The following is a 20,455-nucleotide window of genomic DNA, read 5'->3' on the forward strand; positions in this document are numbered from 1 at the left end:
ACTGCTGGCCTCTGTGGAAGCGCCGCCATTGCCACCACCAAACAACTGAGTTATTTTTACACATTGACCAGCATCTGGCCAATCCACCACCTCTCATTGTTTATACCGTTACAAAAAAAATAAAATGCCTGGTGGGCCGATGGCCAGTCCAGCTATGGTCGTGCCATCAGTTAACCCTTGCCCAGGGTTGCCGACCCCTGAGCTACAGAGTCACTGACCTTCTAGTTTTGTGTTTTATAAAAGGTGGAGAACGCACGCAGATGAGAATTCTAAGGTCACATCTGCAGAATGTGCGTATTTCTAATCTGATTAATCACCCAAAACTCAAAGTTAAAGATGCACAAAGAGATCTTTGATGTCCTGAAACCAAGTGAATACATAACATCTGCACTTGAAAAATGACAACAATTGGAGGAGGGGGGGGGGCTTTAAGGTAAAGGATGAAAGTGAATTTTGCAGTTTAGGGCTAATTGTGTTTAATACTATTTGTTTTTGGGGGGTTTTACTTAATTAGAATGAAATTATACTGTTGTGGTATTTTTAGCAATGAGAACAAATCTGTCATATCTGAATTTGCTGTCACGTATTCGTCGTACTTTACTAAAAAAAAGTTTACATTTTCTACCCATTTATAAACTTAATTAACTCTCAAGTGACCTCTTCTAGAGTCATTTAGGACCCCGCCACATGTTTATATGTGTCGTGACATTTTTAAATTGTAAAAATACTAACCTACCTCCAATATCTTAAATTTCTCATATGAAATTGGCCCATTGATGTGGCATGGATAATGGAAAACTGTGTCATCAAAATATTACTCTGCACAACATGCATATATTACAGACACACAAGATATCTTTACCCCTTGAAAGCCTGTTAGGAGTGAGCCTTGAAGCTCTTTTGTAGAGTGATCAGCTTCTATCATATTCTGTCAATACTGTGTTAGACCTCACATTTATTGACTTTATTATAGAGTTCAAGGAGAGGGGTCTCTGCCTATGCAGCTGCCTATGGAAAACCCCAGAAACCGTTCAATGGGCATCCAACCCTCGTCTTTATTGATATACCAGGAGGTGGTCAGGTGTGATGTGTATGCTAAACAGAAGCCTGGAAGCAACAAAGGATTAATAAAGCACCCTGACTGTGAAGACTTGATTGTAATTTGTTGATCAAAGTTAGTTTCCAGTTTGGTGTTAAGCTCCCAGCAAACTGTAATACACAATTCACTCAAACACACCTTAATTATTAAATTTGTTTGTTATTGAAAAGAAAATACAGGAAATTAATATTTGACTAAATTTGTAAACTCTCTCCAGAGAAAACGACATTTAAGTACATCAGAACATTTTAGAGTGTTTCATAGATAAAGACAACTCTTAAAAGCCATTAAAAGCATTACTGTATAAATTATAGTATGGTCATTTAAGTGTTAAACTAATCCAGATTAAACCTGCTTTATATCTTATAAAGAAGACAGAGCACGTAACATCAGCTTTATCTGCACAGACAGACAGACAGGGCAGCTCGCCAGGATCACCATGACCTCTTTTCCCTGTTTGGTCTGGAGCTGAGACCCAGCACTCGGTCAGAGTGTCTGGAGGATCAGCTTACAACCCTCCCACCCCCTTTCCCCCCAATGCTGATGTTAAAGTTTGCCCCGCAGTGTGCTCTCTGGCCTGCAGAGGGAGCAGTTATTGCCCTCCAAACAAGTGCAGTAACACTCGGGACATAGAGCTGCACGTACACTGTGATAAATGAAACCACAGGCAGAGGAAATGAGTGGAAGTCCCTAATAAAAGTTTTTATTCTGTGTTCAAATTTTTTTCATTGATTGTACTTATTTGTACTTTTGTATTTCTTCATATATCTGTACCTGAGCTGAGGTGACGCAAAAATTCCCCTGTTGTGGGATCAATAAAGTCTTATCTTATCTTATCTTATCAAATGCTTTTGAGTGGAGAGGACGTCACTCAGGCCTGATTACAGCTGCGGGAGAGCTTATCCTCTCAGAAATCCTGTTGGACAAACTCATATACAACCTTGATACAGTCACTATTTGAAGCTTCTTAATAAGACTGCAAACAAGGATTGTTTCCATTATTCACAGATTATTTCTCAATAGATTCATCTCTTAGCGTATGAAAGGTGTGAAAAATATAGTCACAGTTTCTCAGAGACCAAATAGATGCTTTGAAATTAGATTTTTCTGGCCACTCTGAAAAGCTCTTTTTTTTTTCTTTTTTTTTTGGTTAATCAATCACAAAAATACTTGCAGATTAATTTTCTATTAAGCAACTAATTGGTTATTTAAAGAATTATTGAAAAACTGGGTCCTACCTTCGTCCTTTGCTTTACTTCCAGCTGGAACATAAACAGGTGGTCCCTCCGTTCAAGCCCAACATCTCAGGGGAATACGGACTGGACAACTTTGACGCCCAGTTCACCAACGAGCCAATCCAGCTCACGCCTGATGACGAGTGAGTCAGCGCTTCATTTTGTGCTCATTTCCTGTTGCAGCCTCAGTTTTCTGTCGATTTTAACCAACTTTTTGATCTTTTCTCCTCCATTTTTTTTCCTTTTTCAGGGACGTCGTGAAGAAGATCGACCAGTCTGAGTTTGAAGGCTTCGAGTACATCAACCCTCTGCTCATGTCGGCGGAAGAGTGTGTGTGAGGGGGCGTGGCGTCTGTGCACACGCACACCACACACACACACACACACACACACACACACACACACACACACACACACACACACACACACACACACATGCACGTGTTTACGTGGCGTCTCAGTGTCTTCAAGCTGCATGTTTACGAGACAACCCGATGACATCCACCTTCTGTTCGAGGGCCGCACACATGCACAAGTAGAACGCTTATTTGCCAAAACGAATCTCACACTCTGCCATTTATAGCCACTTGTCCTTAAGCCTACCTTCTTTCTTAATTATTTTTATATCATGTAAATCTGCACTGATATCAGAAATATCTCGTCGGGGCCTCTTTGTCGGTGGCCAAAGTGGCTGCTAAGTTCTTCCAGTGTCGCTGTATGTGTGGTGGGGGTGGGGGGGAAGAGGCACCGCCCCCTCACGACAGATGAACTGCGCTTCCTCTTCTTCCAGCTGGTGGGGTGTTTTCAATCCATATTTTATTTGTACATACATGAAAATACTAATGAGGATAAACGTTAGACAGCGACTTTTTAGCTTCAAGCCAGTCGGACAGCACTGACATCTTAAAGTTTTTGGAATTAGCTTTGTCACGACGTCCCCCGCCCTTCTCTTGTGAAAAAATCATAACACTAGCCTTTAAAAAAAAAAAAAAAAGAAAGAAAGGAAAAGAGTAGAAATGAAAAAATAAATAAAAACAATATATTTTTCTCATGTTTTGTTTACCATTTGTCAAAGTGTTAAATGTTCCAGCCCTGAGTAAAAAACAAAACAAAAAAAACATGAATGGTCAACGTCTGGAGGGTAAGGGGCTACTTCAGGTCCCTTCTTCCGCAGTGAAGGAACCGAAGCGGCAACGTAACACTAATAACAAGGAAATGCGCTCAAACTGTGAAATGAAGACGCTCGTTCTGGAAAAATGGCACACGATACCTGAAAGCTGGAGCACAGGTTTGTATCTTTCTGCGCGGGGGCTGTTGGTGACGCTCACATTCATACAGAACCAAAAACTAAACACATGAAATGTCTTGCTGGTACGTATTAGAGGGTACAGAATACGTAAGGAAGATGTGCTGTCATAGAAATATATATATTTAGATCCCCCTCTTATTTTAACACATCTTTCTAAAAATTTATGATCTGTTATCTGTCTTTCTTTCTTTGGTATTCATTCCATGTTTGTTTGTTTTTTTTGTTTGTTTTTTTGTTTTTTTGTGCTGCAAATCAAATATTAAAAGAAAGAAGAGCTCAAAAGAGCAGCGGACCGCACCGTGAAAAGGTTTTAAAGCTGTAACCCATATCCACTGGACTCAGTTTTTACCATGTTCGGCCCACAGTTTATTTTCTGAATTAGATATTTTATAAAACTGTTAAAAACATAAAGCATAATAAAGACTCGCTCTGTACCTGCAAACTGTAAGCGGGGGTGCACAAACCTCCGGGTCCTCCGGCGGAGCACTCTGATCTGTTACACTTGTTACTGTTGCTTTGTTGTTTCTTTCTTTTGTGGATATGGTTAGTTTTGATTGTTTTTTTTTTTTTTTTTTTTTTTTTATCACTACATTGATTCCAAAATGTTACTGGGTGATCCCAATGGAAACACTTTTTGTTGTACTTGTTGTGTTTTGAGGATGTTTGCCATCCACAGGACACTGGTGAACTTTATTATTAGCGTTCAGAGGAAAAAAAGAAAAAACAGACACTAAAATAAACATTTTATTTCTCTCCTTGTGGTAATATGTGTTTGTTGGTGTGGCTCTGTCTTTGGTTTAAAAGGCACTAGTAAGTACAAAAGCGGAAATAAATTAGAGCTCTTAATGAATTATAAAGATACTATTTAGGAGGAAAAGCCTTTAGTACGTTCAATGAAAAGCAAGAATTAAAAAAACAGAACTAGAGGAAGTGGGAGTGAATGCAGTACAGGGTTCAGAATTTCATTTTTGTGCATCAGATATTGATTGTGGTTAAAAATACAGCAACGTTTCTACTGATTTGTTTGATTCAGCCACTAAAAACATATATGTAACACTTTCTGTCCCCTGGGTTATCTTCAGAATAGTTACCATGTGGTTCAGAGGAATAATTAATATTCAGTACGAGTTTTCATTTCCCTTTGAGGAGCTTTGGCAAGTAGATCTCCGGTGACGTCACAGCAACGTCACCGCTGCTCACCGTGCAGCTGAGGATTCAGATGTTTTGATAAAAAATTTAACACAGTTGGGAGTTGGTTTTTCGTGCCAGGGATGAAACGCTGGGTATCTTTGCCTCTGCTCCTTTTCTCTCTACATTTTTTTCCTTTGAGTCTGTCTCTCACTGGTCCCTCTGATTACATCACTCGGACATCAGAGACCCTGATTAATGATGGAAATAAACCTTTTGGTTCTCGGAGGTGCATCATTTTACTCTGTAAAGCATGTACTTTACTTTCTGTTTCATATAATGTGGTTCATTTCACTTTCGGTCAGTGTGAGTGAGTGTACTTCAGCGGTTACACACCCACACACACATTAACTGATAGTTTCAGTATTGCATACAACAATTCCCATCATCCTGCTATAAATTAATCTCCTGTTCTTGAGTATAACCGGTGGTCTGCACCCTGTCATTCTTCCATTAATGAAGATGTCTGGTGATTATACACTGATAATGATACGCCTACTTCATCGAGAGTCTAGACTTGGTTAGATGTAACGTTATTTCTCTTAACCATGGAAATAATTCTGTCATCATCCACAGTCGTCCTCTGTGGTTTTTCAGGCCTTTCAATGTTGCTGAATTGTCCAGTGCATCCATTCTTTTTACAAACGTGCACCAAACATCAAATTTATTCATTCAGATAATTAATGACAAAGAAAAATGTGATTCGTATAAACAATGTACACCAATCAACTAACTTTTATTTGACCTGATTCGATTACATTTGATATTGTACATGTATAACAAAATTTAAACCTTTAATTTAAAGTGAGGATTTTGAGCTCTTTCTCTTTGAGCTCTTTTTTGCTCGCTCGCTCTCTCTGATGGGTTTATTTGATTTATTTTGGTCTTTAAGCCTAACGATGGCGTCCCTCACTTGTGCTCTCATTTGTTTGAACCTCACATTGAGAATTTAAGTAAACATTTACCAAATGCAAGCTTAAACCCTGAAATCAACTCGTATTTTGTCACTGAGTAATCAGGGAACCAAGATTATTATTGTGATCTAAAATTAAACTAAAACTAGATGTGAAAAGAGAAAACTTTCAAAAATTCTATACAGTGACCAAATTCCAGATTTTAAAGTGGTTTTAAGTGGATGAACAACTTGTATACTTTTAAGTAGAATAATACCATTTTTCACCTGTTTATTTTTCGCAGGCACGTCGTAGACTTTTTAATCTGAAACCCTTTCTCAACCTTATGCAGTCGTAGATTTCATATCGCTGGATTCAGCACAGCTGGACCTCTTCATCAAACCCCGGCTGGTGTTTTTGTGATGGTCCCAACCAAATCTGCCTGCAAATAATTAATTTATTTTTATTAATGACAAATATGTTAATGCAATAACCAATTTCACATGTGGGAGAGAATATGAAATACTGTGCTATGTGTGTTATACTAGAAGCAAAGACAAGTAGATTCTTCCTTTTGGGATTTGTGTGTGTGTGTGTGTGTTTAAATCCATCGAGTAGTTGTGAAACTTTGGCAATAAAAGTTCTAATCGAATAAATAAAGTATGCTGCACCAGTGACACCCACACTGGAGCAGTTTTTCAGGGTGGCTCTTGCACTAAAGAGGATTTTTCTTTCTTTGGTGCACTCTTGGGCTCATGAAACATCACAATGGGAATTTTCACTGCTGCCCACTCCCAAACATGAGCTCTCACCCACACGAGTGTCTGGAGAGAAGGGAAATATACTCGAGGTGCAAGGTTGTGCTCTTTTACTCCAGCTCCCTGTGGCTCTGATGGTCACATGACTCCTCTTTGACTTTTAGAAGGGTCTTGTCATCCCGAGTGGGCTAAAAGGTCACGAACACAGACAGCGCTGTGTGTTAAGAGGTGAAAGTTAGGTCATGGAAATAATGGTGTGTCAAAAATAATAAAATATATTGATTAGTGTGCTGCAATAGCTCGCACAGCAGTGGGCAGGGAACCATCCTGCTCCTCTCAACCATCGTAGAGGATGAACCAGGAAATTTTGTAGAAATTGCTCCCTTTGTGCGACTGCAGAAGACATGGTGCTGCAAGCAAGACAAGGATAAATGTCTTTTGCATAATTCTCTATTCCCGTGATGGTATATTTGACATTGTTCCTGTGCCCTCTCTGGTGGAGAACAGGGGTAGGCCTCCCCAGGCGCTGTGGCTTCACATGGCCCAGTGGAAGACACGGGGAAGGCTAACCTTGCATAATTAATGATGTAAAACAGGGAACGGGCTGAAAAAAAAACATCCTGTTCTAATTGCACTTATCTTGTTGGGTGTTTTATTCCGTCCCTGGGGGGATTAATTAAGCAACACAAAAATTATACTTAGTAAAACACACGGTGAGGTGCATCTCACTGCTTTTAGTGGCGCTCTTCACTGTAACGCTAATGACTTACTCTGAGTGACTAACATCTGCAGTCAAACATGTAGGCTTGTTTCATATTTGTCACTTAAGTGACTGTAAACGATGCCATTAAAGCTTCTTTAGCCATAGTGTAACAAAAACATGGGAGGAACACCTTCATACTGTGTGTAAATGAGTCGGGTTGACATGTGCTCAGTAAAGACAGCAAACCGACGACTGAAAAGTGAAAAAAAATCTTATCAGAGATTTCAGTTTTAGTTGGTTTGATTTAGTCGTTGGATATTACACCACACTCCACTTCAAAGATTAAAGACTAAAAGTACTTTTAATTTGTCTTCAAATTCAGCAATACTCTTAATCCATGTCGGGGGAACTGGGTGTCTGCATGTGTCTACATGCTTACATATGTCCTCCTCATTAAATCTGCTCTACCCAGCAGCAAGAAGAAACCAGAAACACAGCAACATATAATATAACCATAGAGTACAGTGCAAACGTCTGGAGCCACCCCTCATTTCTGCATATTTTGCTGGGAGAATAGGAAACGGGTGCAGTGATTTATTGAAATGTGCAAACTTCCATAATGTTGAGGACCGGACTCTGGGGAGGCCAATCGATGACTGACAGTGTCCACTGTGTGTTTCCACTGTGTGGTATGGTTTTATTGCATTGGCTGAAAAATGAAGCCGTTTCCAATCAGACACTTCCCAGATGGTTTTGAATGCTCGATCAAAATTTGATGGTACTTTTCTGCATTTATGATTTCATCAGTTTTGACAAGATCTCCAACATTGCCAGCTCAAACTATGACAGTGCCTCCACTGTGTTTTACAGATGGCTGTAGACACTCACTGCTGCACTTCTTGTGATCTCCTTCGTACATATCAACGATAAATTGATCCAAAATGTGTTGAAAGTTTAATATCTACATTCATCAAACCTGTTTCCACTCATTTTCAGCGTAATTCAGCATACCTCAGCCTTTTCTCCCTCTTTCCCTTCCTTAAGAACGGCTTCTTGACATCTGCCATAGATATTTTTGCCTACCACTTCTTCTTTTGTCCTCCAAGGTTTTTTTTAATTTAATTTTTTGGACTTTGAAGTTTTGTTTATTTAAATAATCTATTTAATTTCTGGTTTGTTCAGTGTTTCCATTTACTTCATGGATTCTTCTTCAGAGTTTTTCTTCCTCTGTCTCGTCAGCTGTGATTTAGTCCACCTGTGTCTCGTCGTCCTCAGCTGTCTCCACTTCCACTGATTGCCCTTCTGTATATTTATGGTCACTATCTCTCCTTTTATTTATCAGAGTGACCTGACCCAGTGTTACTCTGTTTTTGGTTTAAGTAAATGTATAATGTTCTGTTTTTCTCATTTTGTACTGTGTGTGTTCAGTTGATCAGTCTTCACTTTCCTCCAAGCGTCTGCATTGAGGTCCTCACTGCATTCAGTCAGTAGCCTCCACTGACCATAACAGTTTCCTCAAATTTAGTATGAAGTATAAACTGTAAATCATGCCAAGATACGTTTTTCAGCTAATAATGCTTTGGGAATCGGCTTGTTGCTCCAAAAATACTATTATATGCTATATATTATGTTATCATTAGAATTTTTAATTGATTCAACTAAAGAAATACAACAAAAATGGGTTTTTGTGACAGGTTGCTAGTAACACAGTGATTAAAGATATAATTTGAAATTGGTTCTTAGCAAAGTTGTCTGTTATTGTGTATAATCCCTTGAGTTAGGTGAATTTTTATCCTAGAATTATTCTTAGGTCAGTGTTACGTAGCTTAAAATAAGAAAATGGTCAGGTACAAGGACCGGAATGCAAATGAGTGAAAAAGCAGCCAATGTCCAAAGACAAACTTCTGAAAGCCTCCAGAAAGCCTGAAGAACTCCAGACTGCTTTTAAGAAATTAGGAAAAAGTGACTCCTTGGAAACAAAATATGAAGAAATGAGGGGTGACTCAAGATATTTGTACAGTATTGCATGTAGCATCAATTATGTTAAGTTCCCCTTAAATATCAGAGCAGTCACAGTTACAGATGTGGATCTTATTAAGCTGCGTGACAAGGTGTAGCGTTTGGAAATCCCCCGGTATGATGATGTATGCGTCTGCCACATTTCTGTCTGCTCTTTCCCCCCCACAGCAGTTTCTCATTTTAGAGTGTGTTGTCATTTTTTATTTCATTCTTAGTACATAAATCACATACTGGCTGTGCGTCATAAGGGGCTGTTGGTTTAAGGCTATTACTCAGAAGACAGCAACACCGAATACTAATTTTAACTTGACTCAAAGTACATTATCTGATGAAAGTGAGCAGCGCTGTCTTTTTTAATAATCTGTGAAACGGCTTCAAACACGGGATTATGTACGGGAGTGAATAATCCTGACCAGGACTGTTAATGTAGTTAACTTCCAGCAGAAACGCTGACATTTATGATGACAGTGATGAAGAACCTGAATGTTATTTCAGTCATTCAAGTCTGCCAGTACAGACCTGCTTATTAAAGACAGGTCCCTACTGCTGATGCAGCCTTTCTTATGTGTTGCACCTCTGCATCAAAAGAACTGTGAATTTTGAAGACCATCTCTTACAGTGAATTTGCGCAAAGGAAGGAATAACATTATTTTGGTGTTCACATGTGACATTATTGTGCATTTTTCAATAATATTCACATGCAGTCTAATTAAAGGATGCACTGGACTCCATAAAGATGTTCAGGTATTGGAGACCAGTCCAGGTTAAAGTGGACCATCTATGCTCATCTCCAGCTCTACATTTATGCAAGTCTTCTAGAGTAGCTTTGTATGATTTTAAGTATCAAAAATAAGCTTCTTTGTCTTATGCTTGGCTTTGTTGCAGCACCTCAGGTCAATCACTGTCTGAAACAAGCTGTTTGAAACCCTCTTTGCTTAAGCAGAACTGTCTTGTGGTTTACTGCCGCTCACGAACAGAAGCTTTTACCAACAGGTGGGTGGGGTTTCTGTGCCTTCAACGATCACATTAAGGATATCCTCTTTCTTTGAAGTCAAACAGAGTCAAAAACAGAGCGCACACAAGGATTTCACATACAATGATCTCATTATTTGAAGCTCTTTCTCATGATCTTACACCTCTGTAACGGTGTGTATATGACACAATACGAGGTGGAATTATTATTATTATGTACAGCTCTGTGTAAAACTCTTGAGTCACCCCTCATTTCCTTGTATTTTGTTTCTAAGAAGTCAAACTTGTAATTTTTTAAATGGTCTTGAGCAATAGCTCTCCAGGCTTCTGAAGGTCTCTCAAAAATTTTCTTTGGACACTTAATGATTCATAGGTCAGGCCAAACACAAAACTCTTGACTGCTGTAGTACACATGGCACTTTGTAACAGGCTGCCAGTAACATACATATCATTTGTTTTAGTTATCTTTAGTTAATAATTATATAAATATCTACAGTAGATGAACAGTATCTGAAAGTGGTGTCTATAAGCAAAAGGGGAAAAAAGACTTGAGAGATGCATCTGACCCTTCAGCTGATCTACTGTTTGTCTCTACTGACGCCTTGTCAGAATTGATCTCAGTGCTGGTGGCTGTCAAGAAGCTGTTCTTAGGGAAGGGACAAAAGGCTCAGGTATACCAAACTGCACCATAACTGGACTGAAAATCAGTGCCAACAGGTCTTGCAGAGGGATGAATCCAAGTTTGAACTTTTTCATTCAAATCATCATCAATATGTCAGGACACGGTGAAAGCTGTGTCATGGTTTGGGGCTGAATTTCAGCCTGTGGCGTTGGGGATCTTTTCAAAACAGATGGAATTACACTGTGTAAGACCATCTGGACAGAGTAACACTGATCTCAAACACACTGCCAATGCAGTAAAAGCATACAATGCTTAACAGGTTTATTAGACCCATTAGTAAATAACAAACTCATTCTTTATATTTCTGTTGAGAAACATAAAGCATGTGCAAGCTCTTTACCTGAAATCATGTTTTTAATGCTAAAATAATTGAATTTTCAAATTTTCCATTTTATCAGTCATGGATTGGCCTCCCCAGAGCTCGGATGTCAGCGTTATTTAAGCGGTGTGAGATCATCCTGACAGAGGAGAGAACAAAAAGTCAGCCAACATCCAAAGAAGAGCTTTGAATGTCCTTTAAGCAGCCTGACAAACGACAAGAAAGCTTGTCTAAGAGAGTTCAGGGTGCGATGAACTATAAAGGTGGTCATACCAAATATTGACATCCAATTTCCATTTATACAGCAATGAGGGTTGACTCAACACTCAACACAGAAGAGTACATTTATTCAGTCACTGCTCCCTACATAAATGACTCAGTGAACTGATTATAGAGCTGGGGAAAAGCAAACGCTGCTATCAGATCAATACTTGGTTTATTCAGATTCCATTGGCGGACTGGTCTGAGATATCAGGACAGGAAGAATCTCATGCTGTACTTTGATTATTTTAACTTTAGCAGCTGCTACATGAGTTAGAGGTGCCCTGGTTTGGATCATTTGCGATGGTTTCTGGTTTCCAGATTTTGTTCTGCTTCCCAAACTCGAATCGGGTTTCAGAGTATTCTGGTGTCTCTCAGATTTCTCCAAGTTGTGTACCAAATATGATTTAAGTTTCCAAAAAGTGGGTCATGTGATTTAGAAGGGTTTAGAGGGAGCATATTAGCGTCCAATCAGTCGGATTTAATATCAGCGTTATTTAAAGCACCTAATTGCATAAAATTTTACATAGTTCCCCGCTGCTTCGTGCTTAATTATAGGAGACAAATGATGATCTGATACCGAGGAGAAACCAGATACATGCTGACACATCACGGAGAAGAAAACCTCGCGAGTGTCCTTCTGACACTTCACACTCTGCGGTGAAGGCGCGAAGACCTCAGACCACCACTTCAGCGAGCTCCACAAACATCTGCTGAACGGCTTAGTACGTATTTCAATATCTGCTATTGATCCCAGATGAGATGTATGAAAACAACTGCGAGGTGTCTGGCCCCAGGGTCCACTTAGTACTAAGTCCAATAACGGTTAGACAGGCTCTCTGCTAATGGAGAGGCTTATCAATGCAGAAGACTGCTACTCTCTGTCTGTGAACTCAAGCTCCCCCCACCACTGTCCTCTTCATCCTTTGGATGTGTTTTTTCTTTTTGCTGCATACCCCTAATGAACAATCAGTGCTGGTCACATTATTGCACATATGAGATTAATTTACTCCCTGCAGTACACAGAGTGATGTTATTACAGGAAAATCAATGTCCCTCTTGTTGTTCTCTGGGGCTGGATGGGGTGTATGCACATCTGCTCTCATAATGCAATTGCTGACCTTGCTGTCAGAGAGCGAACCAGTGAGAGAGGCAGAGAGAGGCTGCGGCGAAACGTCCGACCGTGTTGTTTATCAAAGCTTTATCGAGCCTCTCTGTTCTCACAGACGTGTGACATCAGATTGTGGGTCAGCCAGCCAGCCACGGTGCACTCCAGCTGAGAAAACGCCAGCATGTGTCGACAGAGGAAGATAACCTTCACAGATTCCTGCAGAAAACAGGACTTTTATAAATGATAGTGTGGATTCAGATTCGAGAGTATTTAAAGTTAATACAACATGGCCGTCTTTAAATTAGAAAATGTAACGTCTAAACATCCTCGTAGTCAGATTTCATTAACTCTCACAGTGCCTAGAAGGACAATGGTGCTCCTGAATGACCTCTTGACCTTTTTTAAAAGAAAGGGCTGTATTAAAAAGGGGGGGAGGGGAGCTTTGGGAGAGGAAACCACCCTTTTTACCCAGTGAGTTTGCCCTCTATTATCCCACCCCCTCTCTCTAGCTGTGTGTGTGTGTTTTCTACTGCAAACTTGATGGGAAACCAGTGAGATAGATGAAGCAACTGGAGTGCCATTTCGTGCCAGGAAATATCAACTGAGGCCACGTCAATAACCACAAAATGATCTAAGCCATAAATAATCAGACACATGAACTGCTGTAAATGTAATTTTGGAAACTGATGACTTCTGCTTGTATCCGTTTTATATCCTTGTAAACTGAATATGTTTGAGTATTCTGGTGGGTGGCTGGATGGAAAAAGCAAGACATTTAAAGATGTCCGCACAGAATTTTTGAACTGATTTTCTACAGGAAAGTCATCCTGAAAAGTTTTGGCTTTGCTACTCTTGACTTAAAGTTGTGGTAATGCTCGTTTAAATGTCCCGTAGTACGTGTGACCTCGATCAGATGCTTTCGGTTGCCATCAACAAGCTTCTGGGATAATTCCGGCTGGATATTTGACCACTCTTCTTGGCAGAATTGCTAGAATTCATTTAAATTTGTTGGCTTCCTGTAATCTTACAGTTGCTCTTACACATAGTCAACAAATCTTCGATATGGTTGATGTTAAATTTGAGTCTCTTTCATCCATTTAAAAACTGGTTTTTATGTGTGTTTTAGATTATCGTCCTACTGGAACACCCAACTGTGTCCAAGTTTCAATTGTCTAGCTCAGAGGGGTCAAACATAAGGCTCGAGGGCCAGAACAGGCCTAGCAAAGACTCCAATCCGGCATCCAATTATGGCTTTTACTTAAAGTTACATTTTATAATTACCTTCCATAAAATTTAATTAAGACTTTCACGTCCAGGGGGCAGCGTTTTGCCACTTGGTGTGTTGAGATGTGTTTGGAGCTATCCCGCTGTTTGTGTTTTAATATTCTTCTTAGATACTCCCATATTCTCAAGAGGCGTTGACATTTGAAAGCCAGAATTGAGTATTTCTTTCTGTTCTGTTAAAAGAGGGTTTTTTCTTCCAACTGTCACCAAGTTTTTGGTTTTACATAGTAGTCCAGCACAGATCAGCTCATACATAGTATGAAATGTGATTGTAGCGTTATAGCTAGCTGGTAATGATCCCAAGTTCCAATTATATAGAAGTCTATGTGAAAATTGTCCTCAGGTCTTTTTGCTCTGGACTGTTGTAGACTGGTCATCCTTATTTTGAATTGTAAGTATGATTGTTGAGGATATGCTAATTAGCAAACGAGGGGGTGGTTTCACAGTTGCATCTACCCCTCTCTCACCACATCTAATTTCAAAGGAACAAGGTGGTGATGAAAATGCTGAACTCATAAACTCATAATGAAATTTCCCCAAATAGTGAGAGGCAGCAGAGTGACTATGTCCATCATTTATATACAGGCTATGCTTTCAGTCTACTTGGTGCAATATATGTAAGTCAAACCAGGGAACTGCAGAAAAAAAATCTTCCTTTAAATCCAAACATGGCAATCCATATAATTCAAGAAAAAATAAATAAATAAAAGAAAACCCTGTGTAATTTCTGAAGAAATAACAAACTAGCATGGCAGCATGGCTTACATTATATAACAAATAAAGCTGACCCTTTAAAAAATATATAAACTCCATCTCCAAAGGTTGACTCTGTTCATCACACGTCCAGATGAACAAAATCAGCCTTTGGAGATTTACTTACCTGGATGATTGAGAATGCATCAAGATATATAAACTCCAGTTTCCTTTTAAAAAAAGTTTCCCATACCCTTTCAAATAGTTATAATAAGGCTTATAGTAAAATACAATAAAGAAATATGTATTAAAATAATTTCTCTTATTTAGTGTGTAACATTTTCTTCCTTTTCAAAATAATGGTATTATATTTTAGGCATTTAAAAGACTGAGGTTGTATTTATAGTCAATGGTAGCTACTTCATTGATGGCTTTGGATTATTTTAAATTATACAAAAAATACCTCAGAGGGTATAAATGCTCACCACAGTTATTCAAGTTATTCAGTACAAAAGGATGCTTAAACTCTTGTACAGCCTTGCCTTATATGTATTACAACTGTATCAGGCCACAGAGCTGCTCCATTGAGCTCTATTATTGTTATTAATATTAATATTTATAATAATACATAATAATACATTAGTTATTAAGATGATCTCAAGCTGCAGCAATAAAGTGAAATGAGCATTAATTAATTAATATAGATGATTCAATATAATAAGGTATATGATTCTGAAAACAAGTGCACTTGCTTTACGTAAGACGAGATAACTCTTTATTGTCATTGCACAGTCATACATAGCACAATAGTACAGTGAAATTGGAAAACTGCCCCATGTCAGGAAGACTTGGAAAAACAATTAAAAAAATAAATAATTACACATGGCGATAACATGGAGTTAAGATTAGTGCCATTTCTGATATGACCTCACAGTCTAAATCCTTGTTTAGTCACTTTGTAAAACAGTTGTACATGTTTTTCTTTCTTTTTTCCTTTTTTTTTATTACACTGAACAGACCTGTTATAATTCTTTAACAAAAGGATGTATTTAACACATCTGTATGGGGGGTGTTTTTCAAGTTGTTTGTTAGATTTGCCCCCTCCCCCCGCCGGCTCTTACGCCCCCCTTTTAAAAAGCTGGGGCCGCCTCTGCAGCGTTACCTGCTCCTGAAGGAAACAAACCTCACAGACTGTGTGAGACAGACAGACACGCGAGCCGACAGACAGGAGGAGAGACAGGCGAGAGACACCCCCGCATAGTTTCCGTCAGCCGGGTGACGTCTCCGCCTCTCGGCCGTGTGCAGCGTGACGTTACGGCGCTGTAGTGGAGCCTCTAGCTGCATCTTGTTGACGCTCCGCCAGGCTTTTCCAGTACTGAGAGGACCCCGGGAGAGTGAGGACGGCCGATACACAGCGTCCAGGCAAGTGCTCGCCGTTTCAAAGGACGGAGCCGGTTAAACGGGCCCGTTAAGGAGGGACGGGAGGTTGGTTTGTTAGTAGCGAATCCGAGCCGGTGATTAACGGTTACGGTTGAATTCCTGCGTTTGGCCGACAGTGAGTAGCGGAGTGAAGGGGAGCGAAGCTAATCTGCTTTAGCCTGCCGTATCGGTGTCTATCTGGGGATAGCCAGTCGTGATGTTAACGCTTTCCGTGCTCTCGGTAAGCCTGCTTTATTAGTCTCTGCGCGGGGTTAGCCTGCCTTAATATGGTGGCTGTTTATCCCCCCCAACGGTCGCGGTCAATGCTTACAATGTATATGAGCGCTGAAGTCGGTTCTGCCTGCTTTACTCTGGTTGTTATTGCTGCTGGGGGAGGGAACTGGGCAAAAGTGAGCCCGTCTGTACTCAGGGGAGCTGGGTTAGCCTGCTTCACAGCCCTCTGAGCTGTTCAGACTGCTATACGAGCGGCTGTATCGGAGCAAGGCTGACTGGGGTGGTCGGGCTAGCTAGCGCTATGATGATTTAGTGTTAAAGGACCTGAGAGCTGCTTCTCAGCGGGTTTCCAGTCAAATGCGCACATTTTTTACACTCAGAACATATTCTTGTTTTAAATAATCTAGCACTCATATATTTAATATTAAACGCTTATTGCAAGTGTTTTGACCCTTAGTGACAAGTGCTCTACCTGTGTTTGGAGGGGATTGGAGAGGGGAGATTGCCACGGGTTTAAACCTCACCGTGCCCTCACCAAAATCGGCGTGTGCGCATAAATGCCCAACCGTGATGCCTTCACCACACCACAGCAGACTGTATCGCAGACAGTGAATGTCATTATCAGCACTGTCTGCATACCAGTGCCGAGCCAGCAGAGGAGGCGAGGTAGAGGCTGCAGACTGGAGGAGGAGGAGGGGGATAGTTGGCGTTATACGCGGTGTCCTTGCACCAAAAAAAAAGGGTACTAAGAAGTAGTGCGGGTGACGTGAATAAGTCCAGCTCGGGCGAGAGGCTGCGCGAGAAAAGACGGTGTGTGTCTTGGGGGAAGTAAACCGAGATAGATTTGTTTAAAAAAAACACACGAGAAAAATCGGGGCAAACGCTCCTTTATGTCAGCCACTGATTTGAATTTTGCCGTGTTTATGGCTGTTTTGCCAATCGGCCCACGGTGGTATTTGCCATTATTACGCCCACAAACATCCACCCGTTTCAGAGGTTTTGCACCGCGACAGCTTTTTTTCTTCTTCTCGTCAGTCGGTGGAAAAAAAGAGAAAACGTCGGGATGCTAAAATTTGCAGAAGCATGCAAAACCATGTCTTGTGGTTAATTAACCGAGTCTGCCTGTTTACCTTTTTGACAAGCCAAAAATTCCGTTTGGCGTGTGTGTGCGCGTGCGTGTGTGTGTGTCTGTCTCTATGCGTGTATATATAGAGAAAGAGCATTTCGTTACCACACCAGAAAGCGTATCATCAGAGCCGAAGTGCATGGAATCTGCTGTCTCTTGCTGTCATATTGCAGCACCATAATGCAGCCATTACCAACTACAAGGCGTTTTAAATTCGGTAAAGCCGCTCGGTGTTTACCTTATTAGTAAAATCCGAGAGTTAAAAACAAAAAGGGAGACGGAGGGAGAGAGAGATTGGGGGGACATCGGTTTCCACAGTGCTGAATGTCAAGCTGTGAGAGGATTGAGGGAAGGGGATGACTGCTGTTAACGCTTTTATCAGTTGTTTTTCACGGAGTTGATGGGGTCAGCGTGGGGTAAGCACACCTACGGGAGCGTACAATATGGCTGGGAAGGGCACTTTCATTTGCAAAGTGAAATGTTTTTGAGCATTGTGGATCAGCCGCTCATTAACAATGTAATGACGGGGGAGAGGGGGGGGTAAAGGTAGGGTGTTGGTGGTTGTGGTGGTGGAGGAGGATTTCTGTTTGTCTTGTGTGGTCAACTGGTTTGGCTTGTTAAAATTCTCACTCAGCGCTGAGAAGTTTTCTCGTTTGAACCTTTGGTGGATGCAAATTTCTTCCTCTGGGGTTCAATTACAAGAGCCAAGAAGAAAACCCCCGTGTTTGTGTGAAGTATGGTAATGGCCATTTGGTATAGCGGGCCAAGCTGACAGCCGATGACTTGTTCAACAACCCCGCAGGGACACCATTAAACCTTTAATGCTCCAGATATTTTTTCAGTTTGTTCATCTGTCTACAGGAAAGGTAGAAAAGACTGTGATTAATTTTTTATTTCTATTTTTTCCTTGTGTTTTCATGCTCAGGGAACAGATCAGACGATAGAAATCTTCAGTAACAATCATGCATGTGTCTCATCGCCAGAAGATTTGAGAAGAGTTAAGGAGGAAAAGAGACCCAGAGGGATACGAGAACTTGGTCAGCTCGCAGAAACGACAATAACCCTGTGCTTAGATATGGCCAGCACCCAGACCAGCCTGAAAACCCCTTTCAAAGACTTGACCTCATTCAAGGGCAACATGAAACGGCTGTACAGAGAGCGGCTGGAAGATGCGCCCATCAAGAAGCGCGTGATGGCGGAGATCAACCTGAAGCGTCGCAGCTTGGACTCCCTGCCCTCCCTCCCCAAAACTCCCAAGGTGAAGAGGGAGCAGACTGAGGACCCACGCCCCGACTGTGACATGGACATGGAAGGCCGGGCTGAACTGCACATTATGGGCTCTACTAAAGCCCTGGACCTGAGCCCTGGGCTTAAACACACACTGGCCCAGTTCACCCTCAGCAGTCAGAGCTCCCTCGGGGGCCCAGCCGCCTTCTCTGCGCGCACGGGCCATGAGCATTCCCAGGCCGGCATGCCCCCCCTGCCCTCCCCTCCTGTTTTGGGAGGGGGCCCTTTGCTGGTTCCTTGCGACAGCTCTACTGAACTCACCCACTCCCTGCTGGAGGGAGAGTCCATCTCCTGCTTCGTTGTTGGGGGCGAGAAGCGGCTCTGCCTGCCCCAGGTGCTCAACTCCGTGCTCCGCGACTTCTCACTGCAGCAGATCAACACCGTGTGCGACGAGCTGTACGTCTACTGCTCTCGCTGTGACGCCGAGCAGCTGCACATCCTAAAGGTGTTGGGCATTCTGCCGTTCAACGCGCCTTCCTGTGGCCTCATTACACTGACGGATGCACAGCGGCTCTGCAACGCTCTGCTGCGTCCTGGTGCAGCCCTGCCTGCTGACCCCAGCGGTAAGCTGTCAGCCCAGGGCCTCCTGAAGGAGAGTGAAGCCAGCTTCCAGGTGGAGCACCAGTGTCTGGGGAAGTGCCAGGGTCTCTTTGTGCCCCAGTTCTACACCCAGCCCGAGGTGCCCTGCATCCAGTGTGTGGAGTGCCAGTTGCTCTTTTCACCGCAGAAGTTTGTCATGCATTCGCACAAGTCACCTGATAAGAGGACCTGCCACTGGGGCTTTGACTCAGCCAAGTGGCCCTGCTACCTGCAGCTTGCCAGAAAGTACCAGGGGACCCCGGAGGAGCCCAGACTCAAGCAGCTGCTGGACGAGGTCAAAGAGAAGTTCCACTATCAACTCAAGAGGTCGCTAGACAAAGTAAGTGCACCTGTTAGTGATACCTGTGTAAGCTGAGTGTGTCTTTGCTTGCTATAAATCTTCATTCATCACCATTCTGCTGTTTGACTGGTGAAAGCTTTTCTGTTGAATTAAAGTCTCCATATTTGTTTGTCTAGCTGACACGTCCTCTGTCCTGCCCTCTTCCAGACTTGTGTTTTGTGTGTTGGGCTCATTTGAATAAAATGGCTGGTGTTTTCTTAAACCAGTGTTGACCTAGTGTGTGTGTCTGAGGCCTGGGACAGGTGGTGACATCTGCCTGGCCAGGTCTGATCAGACGAAGTTAGGCCAGCTGGCCACAGCTGAAGGGGAAGTGCATCATTTGTCCCCCCGGGTCACCTGGAGGTCGGTGGGAATGTCACTGAACAAAAGGCCAATATGCGAGGCTCAGGAAGCAACCCTGAAACTCTGGTACTGGAGTTATCTGTCAGCACCAAGGTTATTATAGCCAACAAAGACTTTTAAAGGGAAAAGAAAGAAAACTAAGTGACACAATATTGCACTTACAACTAACTGTAGAGGAAATGTTTAGTTTGAATTATTGTTTAGTCAAATTTGGTATCGGAACCTACCTGTATGTGGGTACATGTCTATGGGACCGAGTCAGCTGCCGTCAAAAAGTGCTTTATTCGTATTGTAATATCTAATCTGTACTTCTGAGAGAGATGCCCATGGCAAAAGCCCTCCATTTTATAAACCTAACTAGTAAAATGAATAAAATCTAAACTGAAACCTAACATTTTCAACTATTAAAAACTAAACTGAAACAGGGAAGCCCACACTGGAAACTAACTGGAGCTAAACAGAGTTAAAAAGGAAATAAGCTGGTCTCTTTTTTACTGACTAATAACTGGCCAGTTTACCCAGGTTTACTTCATCTCCATTCTTTCAGCACAGTCTGAGATAATGGCTGATGGAAAGGAAATC

The 20,455-nt window shown here is 41.6% G+C and overlaps 2 protein-coding genes across 4 annotated transcripts in view; both read left to right on the top strand.

Moving 5' to 3' along the window:
- prkci (protein kinase C, iota) overlaps positions 1–4,359 on the top strand; it is a 43,076-nt gene extending 38,717 nt beyond the window's left edge. Inside the window, exons 17-19 of one of the 2 annotated variants that reach the window (XM_040017266.1) lie at positions 2,362–2,477; positions 2,585–2,706; positions 2,740–4,359. In XM_040017266.1, the coding sequence (XP_039873200.1) occupies positions 2,362–2,477; positions 2,585–2,672 (204 nt within the window). In that variant the 3' untranslated portion in view covers positions 2,673–2,706; positions 2,740–4,359. Of the gene's footprint in view, positions 1–2,361; positions 2,478–2,584 lie in introns of both variants that reach the window. The other variant, XM_040017256.1, reaches the window with a different exon arrangement.
- Positions 4,360–15,953: 11,594 nt separating this feature from the next.
- The window catches only part of skila (SKI-like proto-oncogene a), a 34,616-nt gene continuing 30,114 nt past the window's right edge, over positions 15,954–20,455 (top strand). The window contains exons 1-2 of one of the 2 annotated variants that reach the window (XM_040017291.1): positions 15,954–16,185; positions 18,230–19,510. In XM_040017291.1, the coding sequence (XP_039873225.1) occupies positions 16,162–16,185; positions 18,230–19,510 (1,305 nt within the window). In that variant the 5' untranslated portion in view covers positions 15,954–16,161. The other variant, XM_040017298.1, reaches the window with a different exon arrangement.

This window comes from Simochromis diagramma, unplaced genomic scaffold, assembly GCF_900408965.1.
Source record: "Simochromis diagramma unplaced genomic scaffold, fSimDia1.1 OVJJ01000205.1, whole genome shotgun sequence".
NCBI classification, from domain to species: Eukaryota; Metazoa; Chordata; class Actinopteri; order Cichliformes; family Cichlidae; genus Simochromis; species Simochromis diagramma.